Raw genomic sequence first — 19,667 nt, 5'->3', positions numbered from 1 at the left:
TTTTTATCAATAATTACTCCTAGATATTTAATTTTATTTGTTGTTTTTAGTACTGTACAGTTTGATTTGCAATAGTTTTGGCTGTGAATTTTAGTATTATTATGTATGACAATGTTAAAAATTTTAGGAGTATCATTTGTATGGATTGCAAATGGAATTACAAATGTCTTTTCATTATTAAGTGACAGTAAATTAGTGTCGAAAAAATTCTTGAGCGTGTTGATGTCTTCTGTGGCCTTTAACTCTACTTTTTCCCAAGTCTTATCACTTATTATTAATACTGTATCATCAGCGTATGACGTAATTTGACCATGTAAAGGTTGAAAAAAAATATCGTTTACATATATAGTAAATAGAATTGGTCCAAGCACTGTACCTTGGGGGATTCCAAAGCTTGTAATCTCTTGATCACTATTAACACGATTGATTTTTACTACTTGAGGACGGTTTTTTAAGTAGTCGGTGATCCATTTAATCGCGTTGCCTTTTATGCCGATATTATTCAATTTTTTTAATAGCATCTCATGGGATATGCTATCGAATGCCTTCCTAAGGTCAATAAATATACCCGCACATTTTTTACTTTTATCCAATGATTCAGAAATGTATGAAGTTACGTTAGCAATAGCATCTTGTGTGCTGAGAGATTTTATAAAGCCAAACTGGTTTTTGTGTAATATTTTATTATTATCTAGAAAATTTACCAATTGTTTTTTTACTATTTTTTCAAAGATCTTTCCTATATTAGAAATTAGACATATTGGGCGATAATTCGTTGCTTGATGTGTATCTCCAGATTTGTAAATAGGTGAGATTATTGTGGTTTTGTAGTTCATTGGAAAAATTCCAGTTGTTAAACTTAAGTTTAATAAATGAGTGATAGGTTTTATTAAGTGAGGTTTCATAGTTTTTAACATGTGTGTTGTAATAGAATCAAAACCGGGAGACGAACCTCCTTTCATATTTTCTATTATTTTCGAAATTTCACATTCTGTTGTTGTTTCAAACATTGAAAGTATATTACGTTTCTGTATATTTTTATTTTTATGGTTTTCTTGGTTTGAAGGCTTATGAATATTTTTCGCAAGATTTTTCCCAACATTTGCAAAGAACGAATTAAATATGTTTGCACATTGTTTAGGCTGTATATTGGCATCTATAATTTTTTTATCATGTTCAATGTACTTAATGTTTTGTGTTTTTTTTTGTATTTTCTATGGCGAAATTAACAGTTTCCCACATTTGTTTATGGTTATTTTCTGAAGATAATATTTTATTTTTAAAATACTCTTCTTTACTTTTTTTAATATAAGATGTTAATTTATTTTTATATTTTTTATAGAAAATATATGCTTTTTCATCTTGGGGATTTTTTAAAGTTATTTTGTAAAGTTTTTCTTTATTTCTGATAGATATAATAAGTCCTTTGGTAATCCAAGGCTTTAAACATCTTAATTTTGATTTTATGTGTGTTGTTATCTCAGTTGTCGAATTTTTAATGTGTTGTGACATAATATTTTCGAAGTTAGTTGAACAAATTTCAGTATCATCACTGTTTAAAACATTATTCCAATCCTCCTTTTTTAATTTTTCAGAGAGAATAGTCATATCTATTGTTGATTTTTTGGTAATTATATTATGTTTTTTATGTTTATTATTATACAGAAGTAAGCATGAGTGATGATCAGTTATGTTAGTTTTCCAAACAATTGATTTTATTTTGTGAAGATCTTTAATGTTTACATTTGTCCAAATGTGGTCTAAACAAGATGGAGTATGTTCTTTTATTTCCCTAGTATTTTTATTTATGCAAGATATAAAATTTTGTTCGGTCATACAATTGATGTATTCATTTTTGTTATTATTTTCTATTTTTTCATTAATATTAACGTTAAAATCTCCTACGACGAAGCAAAGTTTATTTTTTAATTTTAATAATATGTATTTGAGGTCATTTATAAACGTAATAATACTCGAGCCATGCGTTCTATAGATAGCTATTAGATAGTATATTGATTTGCCGAGTTTGAAATGTACTTCGATGCAGTTTACTAAGTGTATTGGATGTTCTATTATGTTAACAATACTAAATTTATTGCTTGCAAATATTATTATTCCCGAATTTTTATTGATGTCTACTTTGGTAGAAATATAGTTGTACTCAGGTAAGTGATAAGACGGTGATTCAGCGTTCGTAAATGTTTCGGATAACACTATAAAGTCCGGTTTTTTAATTAAATTATTTATTTTTAGAATTAATTCATCTAAATTTTTTTGAGCGCTACGGATGTTTATGTGCATAATAATTATATCATTGATGTTTTTAGAAATAATTTTGTTACACGAATCGGTACATATACATTCGTATTCTTGAATTTTAATATTTAACTCTAATTCGTTACTTAAGAAATCATCCATTTAATGCATTTTCGGTTGTATTTTACAAAATTATTTATAAGATTTTTATTCAATGTCGTAGTTAATTCTTTCTTTGGCTAATTTAAGCATGTAAGATCGGAACTTACATGTTTCGCTGTTTGTTCGGTGGTCTACTTCATTCATTTTACTGTTCAAGGAGTTTATTTCTTTCTTCTTGTTAGCTGAGTTGCAGTTAGCGCATTTGGGTGGCAGTTCCAGGGATTTACACTCGGAGATGGGATGATCTTCTGAACAGTGCTTGCATGTTGGTTTATTCATTCTATTGTAGCATTTTTGTGCTGTGTGTCCAAATCTTTGACAGTGGAAACATTGGGTAAGAGGACTGCAGTCTTCTACATAGATTCTCATGAATCCTAGATGAATTTTTTTTTATTAATAAGATGTAGTCTCATTTCGGGATTTGTTTGTAGTATTAAGTTTTTGCTGTTAGTTTTTTTGTTTGTAATGATGGCCTTAACTTGTAATATTTCTTTGTCTTGGTATTTTTCACATATCATTTTGATGTCGTTGTTTTGTTCAATGATGTCTTCTAAGAATTCTTTTTCGGTATAGTCTTTGTCAAGACCTTTGAATATTACGCATGGATCCGTTTTCAGAAGTACCTCCGCTATTATGGTTTTGTCGACTTCATTTATCTTATCTTTTAATTTTTTTGCTTCTTCTTTTTCTGGGCATGTTATTATAAGGTTTTTTTTTTTGTTTTTTTAATTTCGCATACTCGAATTCCCAACTGCGATATTTTAATCTTTTGTATTTTCTATTTTATTTTTTCAGTGTCTTCTTCTTTTAAGCTTTTAATTATTATGTGAAATCGTTTTTCTTGCGTTTGTGATATTAAGTTTTTTACTGCAGAAGAGTATGATAATGGGTATTTTTGTGCTTGGTTTTTTCTTGAATATCACACTTTTCTTGTAATTTAGCTAATTCTATTGCCATGTGCGATATCATTTCCATGATGTTATTTATTTCTTTCATCATTTTTGATTTGGTTTCTTTAGTAAGTTTATTTTCTTCTATGATTGTATGTAAGTCACTTATGTTTTGTTTCGCCTTTGTTATGAAGGCATGCGGATCAACCGCTTCCTCCATTTTTCCAGGTTAAAAAAAATATATTTTCCGTAAATTTATGTATTTATATAATTTGTCTTGGTTGAAGGTGTTATTTTATTTATTCACCGCTTACGGCGCTCACTCGCGTCCAACACCGTTGGAGGTTTGGGCGACACTCGAATTGTCTATTCGACTATTGTGATGGAATGTGTCGCTAATTTGTAATTGGTCTTGTGACATTACCTCACGAGGGTCACAACTGCCCAGAGCCAGTGGGACTATGGCATCCACATAATGCCAAAGGGATTAAGGGAGAGGAAGACGGTGGGGGGGGCAGTAAGTACGTGGCTATTCAGATCTGATCATCAAACACGGCTACCGGGGCGATACTGAGAGTATCTATTGTGATGGAATGTGTCGCTAATTTGTAATTGGTCTTGTGACATTACCTCACGAGGGTCACAACTGCCCAGAGCCCGTGGGACTATGGCATCCACATAATGCCAAAGGGATTAAGGGAGAGGAAGGCGGTGAGGGGGGGGGCAGTAAGTACCTGGCTATTCAGATCTGATCATCAAACACGGCTACCGGGGCGATACTGAGAGTATCTATTGTGATGGAATGTGTCGCTAATTTGTAATTGGTCTTGTGACATTACCTCACGAGGGTCACAACTGCCCAGAGCCAGTGGGACTATGGCATCCACATAATGCCAAAGGGATTAAGGGAGAGGAAGGCGGTGGGGGGGGGCAGTAAGTACCTGGCTATTCAGATCTGATCATCAAACACGACTACCGGGGCGATACTGAGAGTATCTATTGTGATGGAATGTGTGGCTAATTTGTAATTGGTCTTGTGACATTACCTCACGAGGGTCACAACTGCTCAGAGCCAGTGGGACTATGGCATCCACATAATGCCAAAGGGATTAAGGGAGAGGAAGGCGGTGGGGGGGGGCAGTAAGTACCTGGCTATTCAGATCTGATCATCAAACACGGCTACCGGGGCGATACTGAGAGTATCTATTGTGATGGAATGTGTCGCTAATTTGTAATTGGTCTTGTGACATTACCTCACGAGGGTCACAACTGCCCAGAGCCAGTGGGACTATGGCATCCACATAATGCCAAAGGGATTAAGGAAGAGGAAGGCGGTGGGGGGGGGCAGTAAGTACCTGGCTATTCAGATCTGATCATCAAACACGGCTACCGGGGCGATACTGAGAGTATCTATTGTGATGGAATGTGTCGCTAATTTGTAATTGGTCTTGTGACATTACCTCACGAGGGTCACAACTGCCCAGAGCCAGTGGGACTATGGCATCCACATAATGCCAAAGGGATTAAGGGAGAGGAAGGCGGTGGGGGGGGGGGGCAGTAAGTACCTGGCTATTCAGATCTGATCATCAAACACGGCTACCGGGGCGATACTGAGAGTATCTATTGTGATGGAATGTGTCGCTAATTTGTAATTGGTCTTGTGACATTACCTCACGAGGGTCACAACTGCCCAGAGCCAGTGGGACTATGGCATCCACATAATGCCAAAGGGATTAAGGGAGAGGAAGGCGGTGGGGGGGGCAGTAAGTACCTGGCTATTCAGATCTGATCATCAAACACGGCTACCGGGGCGATACTGAGAGTATCTATTGTGATGGAATGTGTCGCTAAAGAACGATACTGAGAGTATCTTTGTGATGGAATGTTCGCTAATTGTAATTGGTCTTTGACATTCCTCACGAGGGTCACAACTGCCCAGAGCAGTGGGACTATGGCATCACATAATGCAAAGGGATTAAGGGAGAGGAAGGCGGTGCGGGGGCAGTAAGTACCTGGTCTGAGCATCAAACACGGCTACGGGGCGATACTGAGAGTATCTATTGTGATGGAATGTGTCGCTAATTTGTAATTGGTCTTGTGACATTACCTCACGAGGGTCACAACTGCCGGAGCCAGTGGGACTATGGCATCCACATAATGCCAAAGGGATTAAGGGAGAGGAAGGCGGTGGGGGGGGAGTAAGTACCTGGCTATTCAGATCTGATCATCAAACACGGTACGGGGCGATACTGAGAGTATCTATTGTGATGGAATGTGTCGCTAATTTGTAATTGGTCTTGTGACATTACCTCACGAGGGTCACAACTGCCCAGAGCCAGTGGGACTATGGCATCCACATAATGCCAAAGGGATTAAGGGAGAGGAGGGGGCAGTAAGTACCTGGCTATTCAGATCTGATCATCAAACACGGCTACCGGGGCGATACTGAGAGTATCTATTGTGATGGAATGTGTCGCTAATTTGTAATGGTCTTGTGACATTACCTCACGAGGGTCACAACTGCCCAGAGCCAGTGGGACTATGGCATCCACATAATGCCAAAGGGATTAAGGGAGAGGAAGGCGGTGGGGGGGGCAGTAAGTACCTGGCTATTCAGATCTGATCATCAAACACGGCTACCGGGGCGATACTGAGAGTATCTATTGTGATGGAATGTGTCGCTAATTTGTAATTGGTCTTGTGACATTACCTCACGAGGGTCACAACTGCCCAGAGCCAGTGGGACTATGGCATCCACATAATGCCAAAGGGATTAAGGGAGAGGAAGGCGGTGGGGGGGGCAGTAAGTACCTGGCTATTCAGATCTGATCATCAAACACGGCTACCGGGGCGATACTGAGAGTATCTATTGTGATGGAATGTGTCGCTAATTTGTAATTGGTCTTGTGACATTACCTCACGAGGGTCACAACTGCCCAGAGCCAGTGGGACTATGGCATCCACATAATGCCAAAGGGATTAAGGGGAGAGGAAGGCGGTGGGGGGGGCAGTAAGTACCTGGCTATTCAGATCTGATCATCAAACACGGCTACCGGGGCGATACTGAGAGTATCTCTTGTGATGGAATGTGTCGCTAATTTGTAATTGGTCTTGTGACATTACCTCACGAGGGTCACAACTGCCCGGAGCCAGTGGGACTATGGCATCCACATAATGCCAAAGGGATTAAGGGAGAGGAAGGCGGTGGGGGGGGCAGTAAGTACCTGGCTATTCAGATCTGATCATCAAACACGGCTACCGGGGCGATACTGAGAGTATCTATTGTGATGGAATGTGTCGCTAATTTGTAATTGGTCTTGTGACATTACCTCACGAGGGTCACAACTGCCCAGAGCCAGTGGGACTATGGCATCCACATAATGCCAAAGGGATTAAGGGAGAGGAAGGCGGTGGGGGGGGCAGTAAGTACCTGGCTATTCAGATCTGATCATCAAACACGGCTACCGGGGCGATACTGAGAGTATCTATTGTGATGGAATGTGTCGCTAATTTGTAATTGGTCTTGTGACATTACCTCACGAGGGTCACAACTGCCCAGAGCCAGTGGGACTATGGCATCCACATAATGCCAAAGGGATTAAGGGAGAGGAAGGCGGTGGGGGGGGCAGTAAGTACCTGGCTATTCAGATCTGATCATCAAACACGGCTACCGGGGCGATACTGAGAGTATCTATTGTGATGGAATGTGTCGCTAATTTGTAATTGGTCTTGTGACATTACCTCACGAGGGTCACAACTGCCCAGAGCCAGTGGGACTATGGCATCCACATAATGCCAAAGGGATTAAGGGAGAGGAAGGCGGTGGGGGGGGCAGTAAGTACCTGGCTATTCAGATCTGATCATCAAACACGGCTACCGGGGCGATACTGAGAGTATCTATTGTGATGGAATGTGTCGCTAATTTGTAATTGGTCTTGTGACATTACCTCACGAGGGTCACAACTGCCCAGAGCCAGTGGGACTATGGCATCCACATAATGCCAAAGGGATTAAGGGAGAGGAAGGCGGTGGGGGGGGCAGTAAGTACCTGGCTATTCAGATCTGATCATCAAACACGGCTACCGGGGCGATACTGAGAGTATCTATTGTGATGGAATGTGTCGCTAATTTGTAATTGGTCTTGTGACATTACCTCACGAGGGTCACAACTGCCCAGAGCCAGTGGGACTATGGCATCCACATAATGCCAAAGGGATTAAGGGAGAGGAAGGCGGTGGGGGGGGCAGTAAGTACCTGGCTATTCAGATCTGATCATCAAACACGGCTACCGGGGCGATACTGAGAGTATCTATTGTGATGGAATGTGTCGCTAATTTGTAATTGGTCTTGTGACATTACCTCACGAGGGTCACAACTGCCCAGAGCCAGTGGGACTATGGCATCCACATAATGCCAAAGGGATTAAGGGAGAGGAAGGCGGTGGGGGGGGCAGTAAGTACCTGGCTATTCAATCTGATCATCAAACACGGCTACCGGGGCGATACTGAGAGTATCTATTGTGATGGAATGTGTCGCTAATTTGTAATTGGTCTTGTGACATTACCTCACGAGGGTCACAACTGCCCAGAGCCAGTGGGACTATGGCATCCACATAATGCCAAAGGGATTAAGGGAGAGGAAGGCGGTGGGGGGGGGCAGTAAGTACCTGGCTATTCAGATCTGATCATCAAACACGGCTACCGGGGCGATACTGAGAGTATCTATTGTGATGGAATGTGTCGCTAATTTGTAATTGGTCTTGTGACATTACCTCACGAGGGTCACAACTGCCCAGAGCCAGTGGGACTATGGCATCCACATAATGCCAAAGGATTAAGGGAGAGGAAGGCGGTGGGGGGGGCAGTAAGTACCTGGCTATTCAGATCTGATCATCAAACACGGCTACCGGGGCGATACTGAGAGTATCTATTGTGATGGAATGTGTCGCTAATTTGTAATTGGTCTTGTGACATTACCTCACGAGGGTCACAACTGCCCAGAGCCAGTGGGACTATGGCATCCACATAATGCCAAAGGGATTAAGGGAGAGGAAGGCGGTGGGGGGGGCAGTAAGTACCTGGCTATTCAGATCTGATCATCAAACACGGCTACCGGGGCGATACTGAGAGTATCTATTGTGATGGAATGTGTCGCTAATTTGTAATTGGTCTTGTGACATTACCTCACGAGGGTCACAACTGCCCAGAGCCAGTGGGACTATGGCATCCACATAATGCCAAAGGGATTAAGGGAGAGGAAGGCGGTGGGGGGGGGCAGTAAGTACCTGGCTATTCAGATCTGATCATCAAACACGGCTACCGGGGCGATACTGAGAGTATCTATTGTGATGGAATGTGTCGCTAATTTGTAATTGGTCTTGTGACATTACCTCACGAGGGTCACAACTGCCCAGAGCCAGTGGGACTATGGCATCCACATAATGCCAAAGGGATTAAGGGAGAGGAAGGCGGTGGGGGGGGGCAGTAAGTACCTGGCTATTCAGATCTGATCATCAAACACGGCTACCGGGGCGATACTGAGAGTATCTCTTGTGATGGAATGTGTCGCTAATTTGTAATTGGTCTTGTGACATTACCTCACGAGGGTCACAACTGCCCGGAGCCAGTGGGACTATGGCATCCACATAATGCCAAAGGGATTAAGGGAGAGGAAGGCGGTGGGGGGGGCAGTAAGTACCTGGCTATTCAGATCTGATCATCAAACACGGCTACCGGGGCGATACTGAGAGTATCTATTGTGATGGAATGTGTCGCTAATTTGTAATTGGTCTTGTGACATTACCTCACGAGGGTCACAACTGCCCAGAGCCAGTGGGACTATGGCATCCACATAATGCCAAAGGGATTAAGGGAGAGGAAGGCGGTGGGGGGGGCAGTAAGTACCTGGCTATTCAGATCTGATCATCAAACACGGCTACCGGGGCGATACTGAGAGTATCTATTGTGATGGAATGTGTCGCTAATTTGTAATTGGTCTTGTGACATTACCTCACGAGGGTCACAACTGCCCAGAGCCAGTGGGACTATGGCATCCACATAATGCCAAAGGGATTAAGGGAGAGGAAGGCGGTGGGGGGGCAGTAAGTACCTGGCTATTCAGATCTGATCATCAAACACGGCTACCGGGGCGATACTGAGAGTATCTATTGTGATGGAATGTGTCGCTAATTTGTAATTGGTCTTGTGACATTACCTCACGAGGGTCACAACTGCCCAGAGCCAGTGGGGACTATGGCATCCACATAATGCCAAAGGGATTAAGGGAGAGGAAGGCGGTGGGGGGGGCAGTAAGTACCTGGCTATTCAGATCTGATCATCAAACACGGCTACCGGGGCGATACTGAGAGTATCTATTGTGATGGAATGTGTCGCTAATTTGTAATTGGTCTTGTGACATTACCTCACGAGGGTCACAACTGCCCAGAGCCAGTGGGACTATGGCATCCACATAATGCCAAAGGGATTAAGGGAGAGGAAGGCGGTGGGGGGGGCAGTAAGTACCTGGCTATTCAGATCTGATCATCAAACACGGCTACCGGGGCGATACTGAGAGTATCTATTGTGATGGAATGTGTCGCTAATTTGTAATTGGTCTTGTGACATTACCTCACGAGGGTCACAACTGCCCAGAGCCAGTGGGACTATGGCATCCACATAATGCCAAAGGGATTAAGGGAGAGGAAGGCGGTGGGGGGGGCAGTAAGTACCTGGCTATTCAGATCTGATCATCAAACACGGCTACCGGGGCGATACTGAGAGTATCTATTGTGATGGAATGTGTCGCTAATTTGTAATTGGTCTTGTGACATTACCTCACGAGGGTCACAACTGCCCAGAGCCAGTGGGACTATGGCATCCACATAATGCCAAAGGGATTAAGGGAGAGGAAGGCGGTGGGGGGGGCAGTAAGTACCTGGCTATTCAGATCTGATCATCAAACACGGCTACCGGGGCGATACTGAGAGTATCTATTGTGATGGAATGTGTCGCTAATTTGTAATTGGTCTTGTGACATTACCTCACGAGGGTCACAACTGCCCAGAGCCAGTGGGACTATGGCATCCACATAATGCCAAAGGGATTAAGGGAGAGGAAGGCGGTGGGGGGGGCAGTAAGTACCTGGCTATTCAGATCTGATCATCAAACACGGCTACCGGGGCGATACTGAGAGTATCTATTGTGATGGAATGTGTCGCTAATTTGTAATTGGTCTTGTGACATTACCTCACGAGGGTCACAACTGCCCAGAGCCAGTGGGACTATGGCATCCACATAATGCCAAAGGGATTAAGGGAGAGGAAGGCGGTGGGGGGGGCAGTAAGTACCTGGCTATTCAGATCTGATCATCAAACACGGCTACCGGGGCGATACTGAGAGTATCTATTGTGATGGAATGTGTCGCTAATTTGTAATTGGTCTTGTGACATTACCTCACGAGGGTCACAACTGCCCAGAGCCAGTGGGACTATGGCATCCACATAATGCCAAAGGGATTAAGGGAGAGGAAGGCGGTGGGGGGGGCAGTAAGTACCTGGCTATTCAGATCTGATCATCAAACACGGCTACCGGGGCGATACTGAGAGTATCTATTGTGATGGAATGTGTCGCTAATTTGTAATTGGTCTTGTGACATTACCTCACGAGGGTCACAACTGCCCAGAGCCAGTGGGACTATGGCATCCACATAATGCCAAAGGGATTAAGGGAGAGGAAGGCGGTGGGGGGGGCAGTAAGTACCTGGCTATTCAGATCTGATCATCAAACACGGCTACCGGGGCGATACTGAGAGTATCTATTGTGATGGAATGTGTCGCTAATTTGTAATTGGTCTTGTGACATTACCTCACGAGGGTCACAACTGCCCAGAGCCAGTGGGACTATGGCATCCACATAATGCCAAAGGGATTAAGGGAGAGGAAGGCGGTGGGGGGGGCAGTAAGTACCTGGCTATTCAGATCTGATCATCAAACACGGCTACCGGGGCGATACTGAGAGTATCTATTGTGATGGAATGTGTCGCTAATTTGTAATTGGTCTTGTGACATTACCTCACGAGGGTCACAACTGCCCAGAGCCAGTGGGACTATGGCATCCACATAATGCCAAAGGGATTAAGGGAGAGGAAGGCGGTGGGGGGGGCAGTAAGTACCTGGCTATTCAGATCTGATCATCAAACACGGCTACCGGGGCGATACTGAGAGTATCTATTGTGATGGAATGTGTCGCTAATTTGTAATTGGTCTTGTGACATTACCTCACGAGGGTCACAACTGCCCAGAGCCAGTGGGACTATGGCATCCACATAATGCCAAAGGGATTAAGGGAGAGGAAGGCGGTGGGGGGGGCAGTAAGTACCTGGCTATTCAGATCTGATCATCAAACACGGCTACCGGGGCGATACTGAGAGTATCTATTGTGATGGAATGTGTCGCTAATTTGTAATTGGTCTTGTGACATTACCTCACGAGGGTCACAACTGCCCAGAGCCAGTGGGACTATGGCATCCACATAATGCCAAAGGGATTAAGGGAGAGGAAGGCGGTGGGGGGGGCAGTAAGTACCTGGCTATTCAGATCTGATCATCAAACACGGCTACCGGGGCGATACTGAGAGTATCTATTGTGATGGAATGTGTCGCTAATTTGTAATTGGTCTTGTGACATTACCTCACGAGGGTCACAACTGCCCAGAGCCAGTGGGACTATGGCATCCACATAATGCCAAAGGGATTAAGGGAGAGGAAGGCGGTGGGGGGGGGCAGTAAGTACCTGGCTATTCAGATCTGATCATCAAACACGGCTACCGGGGCGATACTGAGAGTATCTATTGTGATGGAATGTGTCGCTAATTTGTAATTGGTCTTGTGACATTACCTCACGAGGGTCACAACTGCCCAGAGCCAGTGGGACTATGGCATCCACATAATGCCAAAGGGATTAAGGGAGAGGAAGGCGGTGGGGGGGGCAGTAAGTACCTGGCTATTCAGATCTGATCATCAAACACGGCTACCGGGGCGATACTGAGAGTATCTATTGTGATGGAATGTGTCGCTAATTTGTAATTGGTCTTGTGACATTACCTCACGAGGGTCACAACTGCCCAGAGCCAGTGGGACTATGGCATCCACATAATGCCAAAGGGATTAAGGGAGAGGAAGGCGGTGGGGGGGGCAGTAAGTACCTGGCTATTCAGATCTGATCATCAAACACGGCTACCGGGGCGATACTGAGAGTATCTATTGTGATGGAATGTGTCGCTAATTTGTAATTGGTCTTGTGACATTACCTCACGAGGGTCACAACTGCCCAGAGCCAGTGGGACTATGGCATCCACATAATGCCAAAGGGATTAAGGGAGAGGAAGGCGGTGGGGGGGGCAGTAAGTACCTGGCTATTCAGATCTGATCATCAAACACGGCTACCGGGGCGATACTGAGAGTATCTATTGTGATGGAATGTGTCGCTAATTTGTAATTGGTCTTGTGACATTACCTCACGAGGGTCACAACTGCCCAGAGCCAGTGGGACTATGGCATCCACATAATGCCAAAGGGATTAAGGGAGAGGAAGGCGGTGGGGGGGGGCAGTAAGTACCTGGCTATTCAGATCTGATCATCAAACACGGCTACCGGGGCGATACTGAGAGTATCTATTGTGATGGAATGTGTCGCTAATTTGTAATTGGTCTTGTCACATTACCTCACGAGGGTCACAACTGCCCAGAGCCAGTGGGACTATGGCATCCACATAATGCCAAAGGGATTAAGGGAGAGGAAGGCGGTGGGGGGGGGGGGGCAGTAAGTACCTGGCTATTCAGATCTGATCATCAAACACGGCTACCGGGGCGATACTGAGAGTATCTATTGTGATGGAATGTGTCGCTAATTTGTAATTGGTCTTGTGACATTACCTCACGAGGGTCACAACTGCCCAGAGCCAGTGGGACTATGGCATCCACATAATGCCAAAGGGATTAAGGGAGAGGAAGGCGGTGGGGGGGGCAGTAAGTACCTGGCTATTCAGATCTGATCATCAAACACGGCTACCGGGGCGATACTGAGAGTATCTATTGTGATGGAATGTGTCGCTAATTTGTAATTGGTCTTGTGACATTACCTCACGAGGGTCACAACTGCCCAGAGCCAGTGGGACTATGGCATCCACATAATGCCAAAGGGATTAAGGGAGAGGAAGGCGGTGGGGGGGGCAGTAAGTACCTGGCTATTCAGATCTGATCATCAAACACGGCTACCGGGGCGATACTGAGAGTATCTCTTGTGATGGAATGTGTCGCTAATTTGTAATTGGTCTTGTGACATTACCTCACGAGGGTCACAACTGCCCAGAGCCAGTGGGACTATGGCATCCACATAATGCCAAAGGGATTAAGGGAGAGGAAGGCGGTGGGGGGGGCAGTAAGTACCTGGCTATTCAGATCTGATCATCAAACACGGCTACCGGGGCGATACTGAGAGTATCTATTGTGATGGAATGTGTCGCTAATTTGTAATTGGTCTTGTGACATTACCTCACGAGGGTCACAACTGCCCAGAGCCAGTGGGACTATGGCATCCACATAATGCCAAAGGGATTAAGGGAGAGGAAGGCGGTGGGGGGGGGCAGTAAGTACCTGGCTATTCAGATCTGATCATCAAACACGGCTACCGGGGCGATACTGAGAGTATCTATTGTGATGGAATGTGTCGCTAATTTGTAATTGGTCTTGTCACATTACCTCACGAGGGTCACAACTGCCCAGAGCCAGTGGGACTATGGCATCCACATAATGCCAAAGGGATTAAGGGAAAGGAAGGCGGTGGGGGGGGGGGGGCAGTAAGTACCTGGCTATTCAGATCTGATCATCAAACACGGCTACCGGGGCGATACTGAGAGTATCTATTGTGATGGAATGTGTCGCTAATTTGTAATTGGTCTTGTGACATTACCTCACGAGGGTCACAACTGCCCAGAGCCAGTGGGACTATGGCATCCACATAATGCCAAAGGGATTAAGGGAGAGGAAGGCGGTGGGGGGGGCAGTAAGTACCTGGCTATTCAGATCTGATCATCAAACACGGCTACCGGGGCGATACTGAGAGTATCTATTGTGATGGAATGTGTCGCTAATTTGTAATTGGTCTTGTGACATTACCTCACGAGGGTCACAACTGCCCAGAGCCAGTGGGACTATGGCATCCACATAATGCCAAAGGGATTAAGGGAGAGGAAGGCGGTGGGGGGGGCAGTAAGTACCTGGCTATTCAGATCTGATCATCAAACACGGCTACCGGGGCGATACTGAGAGTATCTCTTGTGATGGAATGTGTCGCTAATTTGTAATTGGTCTTGTGACATTACCTCACGAGGGTCACAACTGCCCAGAGCCAGTGGGACTATGGCATCCACATAATGCCAAAGGGATTAAGGGAGAGGAAGGCGGTGGGGGGGGCAGTAAGTACCTGGCTATTCAGATCTGATCATCAAACACGGCTACCGGGGCGATACTGAGAGTATCTATTGTGATGGAATGTGTCGCTAATTTGTAATTGGTCTTGTGACATTACCTCACGAGGGTCACAACTGCCCAGAGCCAGTGGGACTATGGCATCCACATAATGCCAAAGGGATTAAGGGAGAGGAAGGCGGTGGGGGGGGGGCAGTAAGTACCTGGCTATTCAGATCTGATCATCAAACATGGCTACCGGGGCGATACTGAGAGTATCTATTGTGATGGAATGTCTCGCTAATTTGAAAGGTTTTGTAAAATTATACATAGACAATTAAATTTGTAAATTGATAAGAAGTCATTTATTATTAAGGTTTGATGCTTACGGCCGGTCCATTTCCAGAAGAGCTATATCATTAGTTCCTGGACTTCCATGTCTATTCCCGGGGAGGTAGTGGGGATGGAGCACGACCCTTGTAACAGAGAACACCACCTCTGGAGGGGGGGTGATATTCCAACCAAACTTTCTGCAACCAATCAACAGTATTATTTACATTCCATTGAAATTAGTAACTGACAACGGTTTATACAAAAACAAACTTAACTTGTCTGCCTAAAAATTGTAGAAAGTTTAGTAAAATCTTTTATTAATTTCTCGTTGTTCCATGAATAATTTATATAGTCATCGATATTAACAAATTTCACTCTGATTAAATAAGCCGTTGAAAAATATGAGACCATATTTTGTAAGATTCATTAAAGGTACGGACCCAAAGGAAAGGTCTGGACCCAGCTTAAAGCTGGGTCCAGACATGTTCTTTTGTCCGTACCGTACCTCCGATTCGTACCAGCGTCGCGATCCAAAAACTCTGGACGCATCATCTTTTGTCCGTACCGTACCTCCGTTTCGTATCCGCGTCGCGATCAAGAGCCCGTATCTCCGTAACGTCGCTGCGACCATCGCGTGTTCATGCTTGCTTCATCTTGCTTTATATTTTTATTGTAATAATTCCTGTTTCCGGGATCCCACAGAACTTCCCTGGCCCTATATCCATCGATAAGCTTCACAATATTATTATTATGTTATCCCACTGCATTTTTCACGCTGATTCGGGTAGTGACAGAGAACACGACCAATGCACGCCGCGAACACGTCCAGACTGGCGCAGACCCGTACCGTATCGCCTTTGAACGGGTCGAAAAACCGACTTGCGATGGATCGGAGCGTACCTCTATCCGTATCGAGACGCCGTACCACCGTACCGTACCGAACGGGCGTCCAAACTAGCGTTCTTGATCGCGACGCTGATACGAAACGGAGGTACGGTACGGAGAAAAGAACATGTCTGGACCCAGCTTTAAACTACCTTTCGTATGCCATTCCCAGGCTTGGTAATGGCAGAGTTTTTTTCGTAATTAATGTAGACATACAACCATAGTAAATAAAACAGTGATACGCAATAAAACCCACATTTACAACATAAATCTATAGTTTTAGACAATATTTTGTTGATGTAAGATATGTAGATAATACACTCATGATATCTATTGTTATAAATAATTAAATCATTTGCCATTAAATGTCAACACATATCACGGTGTTTTTATCATTCCGAGTGAGAAGCCCTCGGTGCTAGAAGTGAATCTGTCATTTATCATTTAAATCTTTGAAAAATGCCCTGAAAAAGTTTTAAAAGCAGGTCAAAAGGAATTACACCGACTCACTTAAATAATTACAATTATCAACGGAAGCTGAGAATGCAGTAATTAATACCAAATCTACTTGTTCATGTAAAATTGTCTACTGGGTATACTGGGTTACTGGGTTTGTGTATGCGTGAGAATCCATTGTTTTTACTGTAATTTTGCGAGTATGTATTTATCAAAACTTAGAAGCAGTCAAAATTTTAACTAAAACTACCTTAAAACATTAGAATTTTACTACTTAATGAACAAAAAACGGAACTGTCAAACAGATACTATTTAAATATTTTGTCTATTTTTTCCGCAGTTAATTCATAATGAACAATTAACGGAACTGCAAACATATACTATTAAATTATTTTGTTTATTTACTCCGCAGTAAATACGTAATGAACAATTATTTAAAATAATATCTGTGGTCGGAAAACACGTCAAAGGCGCGACCAATATTTGTACACTGTTGACATCTGTCACATGAGAACTGGTTGTTTATACGACTCGTTCTTGAGTTGAATAGCTCGGCTGTGAAACCTCCTGTGTTTCCTCCCTCCTACAACACGGTTCTCTTCAAGACCCATGCCCACTCTTTCCTCTCATAAAAAGACCCTCCACACAGCATCTCCAAAGATGACACAGGTTATGAGGGAAAATGTTTTTTTCTAGGTCTCCCGGTGTGGAGTTAATGTAAAAAACTATTACCAACATGTCTTCTTGGAACAAGATATTACTGACGTGTCTTCTTGAAATAATATATTACAGAAATGTCATCTTGAAACAATATATTATTACAGACATTTGTCCTTGAAGCAATATAATGCTGACATTCTCGATAAAATCTGACTCCAATAGTGAAACGAACAAAGGTGATTCACGGCTACTAATGAATTTCAATATTATTATTTCTTCGATATGGATGACTTTGTGGTAAATGCTATAGATAAAACCATATCAATAGACGAAAGAATATATACATCGGTGAACGAAACAAACAACATATTAGCGATAAAATCCGAAGTTAGCCTAACCATATTTCATATGAATGTCAGGAGCATAGAACGGCATTAAAACGAACTCCTGGTAACAATAAAATCACTTAACAGACTAGACTGCATAATATTAACAAAGACGCATTCATCGAGCGATATAAATTATAATATTCCGGGTTATACATACTATGCAACAAATACCCAAGTTAATAAAAACAGCGGAATCGCAATATTTATTTCAAATAAATATGTTGTGACTTTTGACAGAGAAATCCACATGCACAATGTAAACATTTTAAATATGGAAATCATTTTCCAAAAGTACACCTTTAGCATATTCGCTTTATATAGAACCCATGCCTCAATATTACCAACCTATGTAGATGAACTGAAACACATTCTTCTTGCGAACAGAAATAAGAAAACCATCATCGTCGGAGACATTAACCTCAATATCGCAAATGATTACTCATCCTATGACAAAGATAATTATCTGAATATGATGGCAGAATTAAATTATAATTCAAATTGTATTTAAACCGGTTAAGCCATGGATAACTTTTGGATTAATTGTATCAATCAGACACAAAGAAGCACTATACGAAAAATTTATCCGACAACCTACAAATGAAACACTAAAGAATCACCTAAAAGCATACAAAAACAAACTTACTTATTTTATTTAACACATTACACAAAAGAAAACTATTTTCGGCAAAAATTGGAAGCAACGGAGAACGATGCAAAAAAGGTCTGGCATGTTGTAAATGAAATCATAGACAAGAAAAAACATAAAAAATGAAATACATAGCATCACACATAACAATATCAAAATACGATGCAAAGAAAATCCTTTAGATGCCGCTAACATTTTCAACAACTTCTTTACAAATGTAGGCAAAAACCTTGCGAATCAAATTCAAAAAGTACCGTCCAATGACGTACAGAACCTTAACATTAATATCTCAAACAAAATTGACATCTTTCACCTTACTTCAGCACAGGAAATCGAGCAAATCATTTCAAGAATGAAGGGAAGATCAGCACCAGGTTTCGATGGAATTACTGTCGAAACACTAAAAAATATCAAAAAACATATCTCAAAACCCTTAACATATTTAATCAACATAAGTCTCCAAAGCGGAATATTCCCAACTGTATATAAACAAACCATCATCACTCTAATTCATAAATCTGGCAAACCAGGAGAAGTGTCAAATTATCGTTCAATATCGCTGATCTCAAACATTGCGAAAATCTTTGAAAAAATTATCAAAAAAAGATTGACTGAATTTATTGTCAAAAATGACGTAATTCACGGCAACCAATATGGATTTATGAAAAATAGAAGTACCCAAGATGCAATTGCCAAATTATCGAACATAATCCAGGACACATCAGACAAATCTTTGAAATGTTGCGGAATTTTCATAGATCTTAAAAAAGCTTTCGATAGTATTTCTCATGACAAACTTATTGAAAAATTGAATTGTGTTGGGATAAACGATAAAGCTCTAAAATGGATAAAAAGCTATTTATTTGAACGATGCCAAGTAGTCAAGATAAACAACTCACTTAGTCTACCACTAACAAGTAATTTCGGGATACCGCAAGGCACAGTCCTAGGCCCCCTACTATTTATAATTTATGTCAACGATATTTTCAAACTACCACTTAACGCAAACATAATATCCTATGCCGACGACACAGCTATCATAGAGAATGGAATCGACTGGAATATAGTAAACGAACAAGCAAATAATTGCATGAACACATTGAAACAATGGTTTGATACAAATCTTCTCTCATTAAACACTAACAAGACATACTATATACATTTCTCAATAAACAAACTACAAACACTCCCTAACACTCAAATAATTATTCACAATAACAAATGTAATAAAAACATATGTATCCAAGGCTGTTCAAAATTGAACTCAGTATCATAAATTGAATATCTCGGAGTGATAATAGAACAACATATGAAGTGGTAAAGACATATCTGTGAATTGGTTAAGCGTATCAGAAAGTGTGTATACATATTCATAAGATTAAGAAATATTTAAAAAAGAAATAACCTTAAAAGAGTATACTACGCACTAATCCAGTTGTTAATTCAATACGGAATTATTGGATGAGGGGGTCATACAATAAGATTCTAACCCCGATCAAAGTGGTCCAGAAGTTAATCCTCAAAGTAA

The 19,667-nt window shown here is 42.5% G+C and overlaps 1 protein-coding gene across 2 annotated transcripts in view; it reads right to left on the bottom strand.

Moving 5' to 3' along the window:
* Positions 1-19,667, bottom strand: part of LOC149408993 (transmembrane protease serine 9-like) — a 94,149-nt gene that overhangs the window by 27,203 nt on the left and 47,279 nt on the right. Inside the window, exon 10 of one of the 2 annotated variants that reach the window (XM_089650239.1) lies at positions 15,160-15,300. The exons of the other annotated variant lie outside the window; for it this stretch is intronic. Coding sequence (XP_089506365.1) covers positions 15,160-15,300 — 141 coding nt within the window. The remainder of the gene's footprint in view (positions 1-15,159; positions 15,301-19,667) is intronic. 2 annotated transcript variants of the gene reach the window in all.

This window comes from Hesperophylax consimilis, unplaced genomic scaffold, assembly GCF_061612785.1.
Source record: "Hesperophylax consimilis isolate HC1 unplaced genomic scaffold, BYU_Hcon_1.0 scaffold_39, whole genome shotgun sequence".
NCBI lineage: Eukaryota > Metazoa > Arthropoda > Insecta > Trichoptera > Limnephilidae > Hesperophylax > Hesperophylax consimilis.
This window is presented reverse-complemented; position numbering and strand designations above follow the sequence as displayed.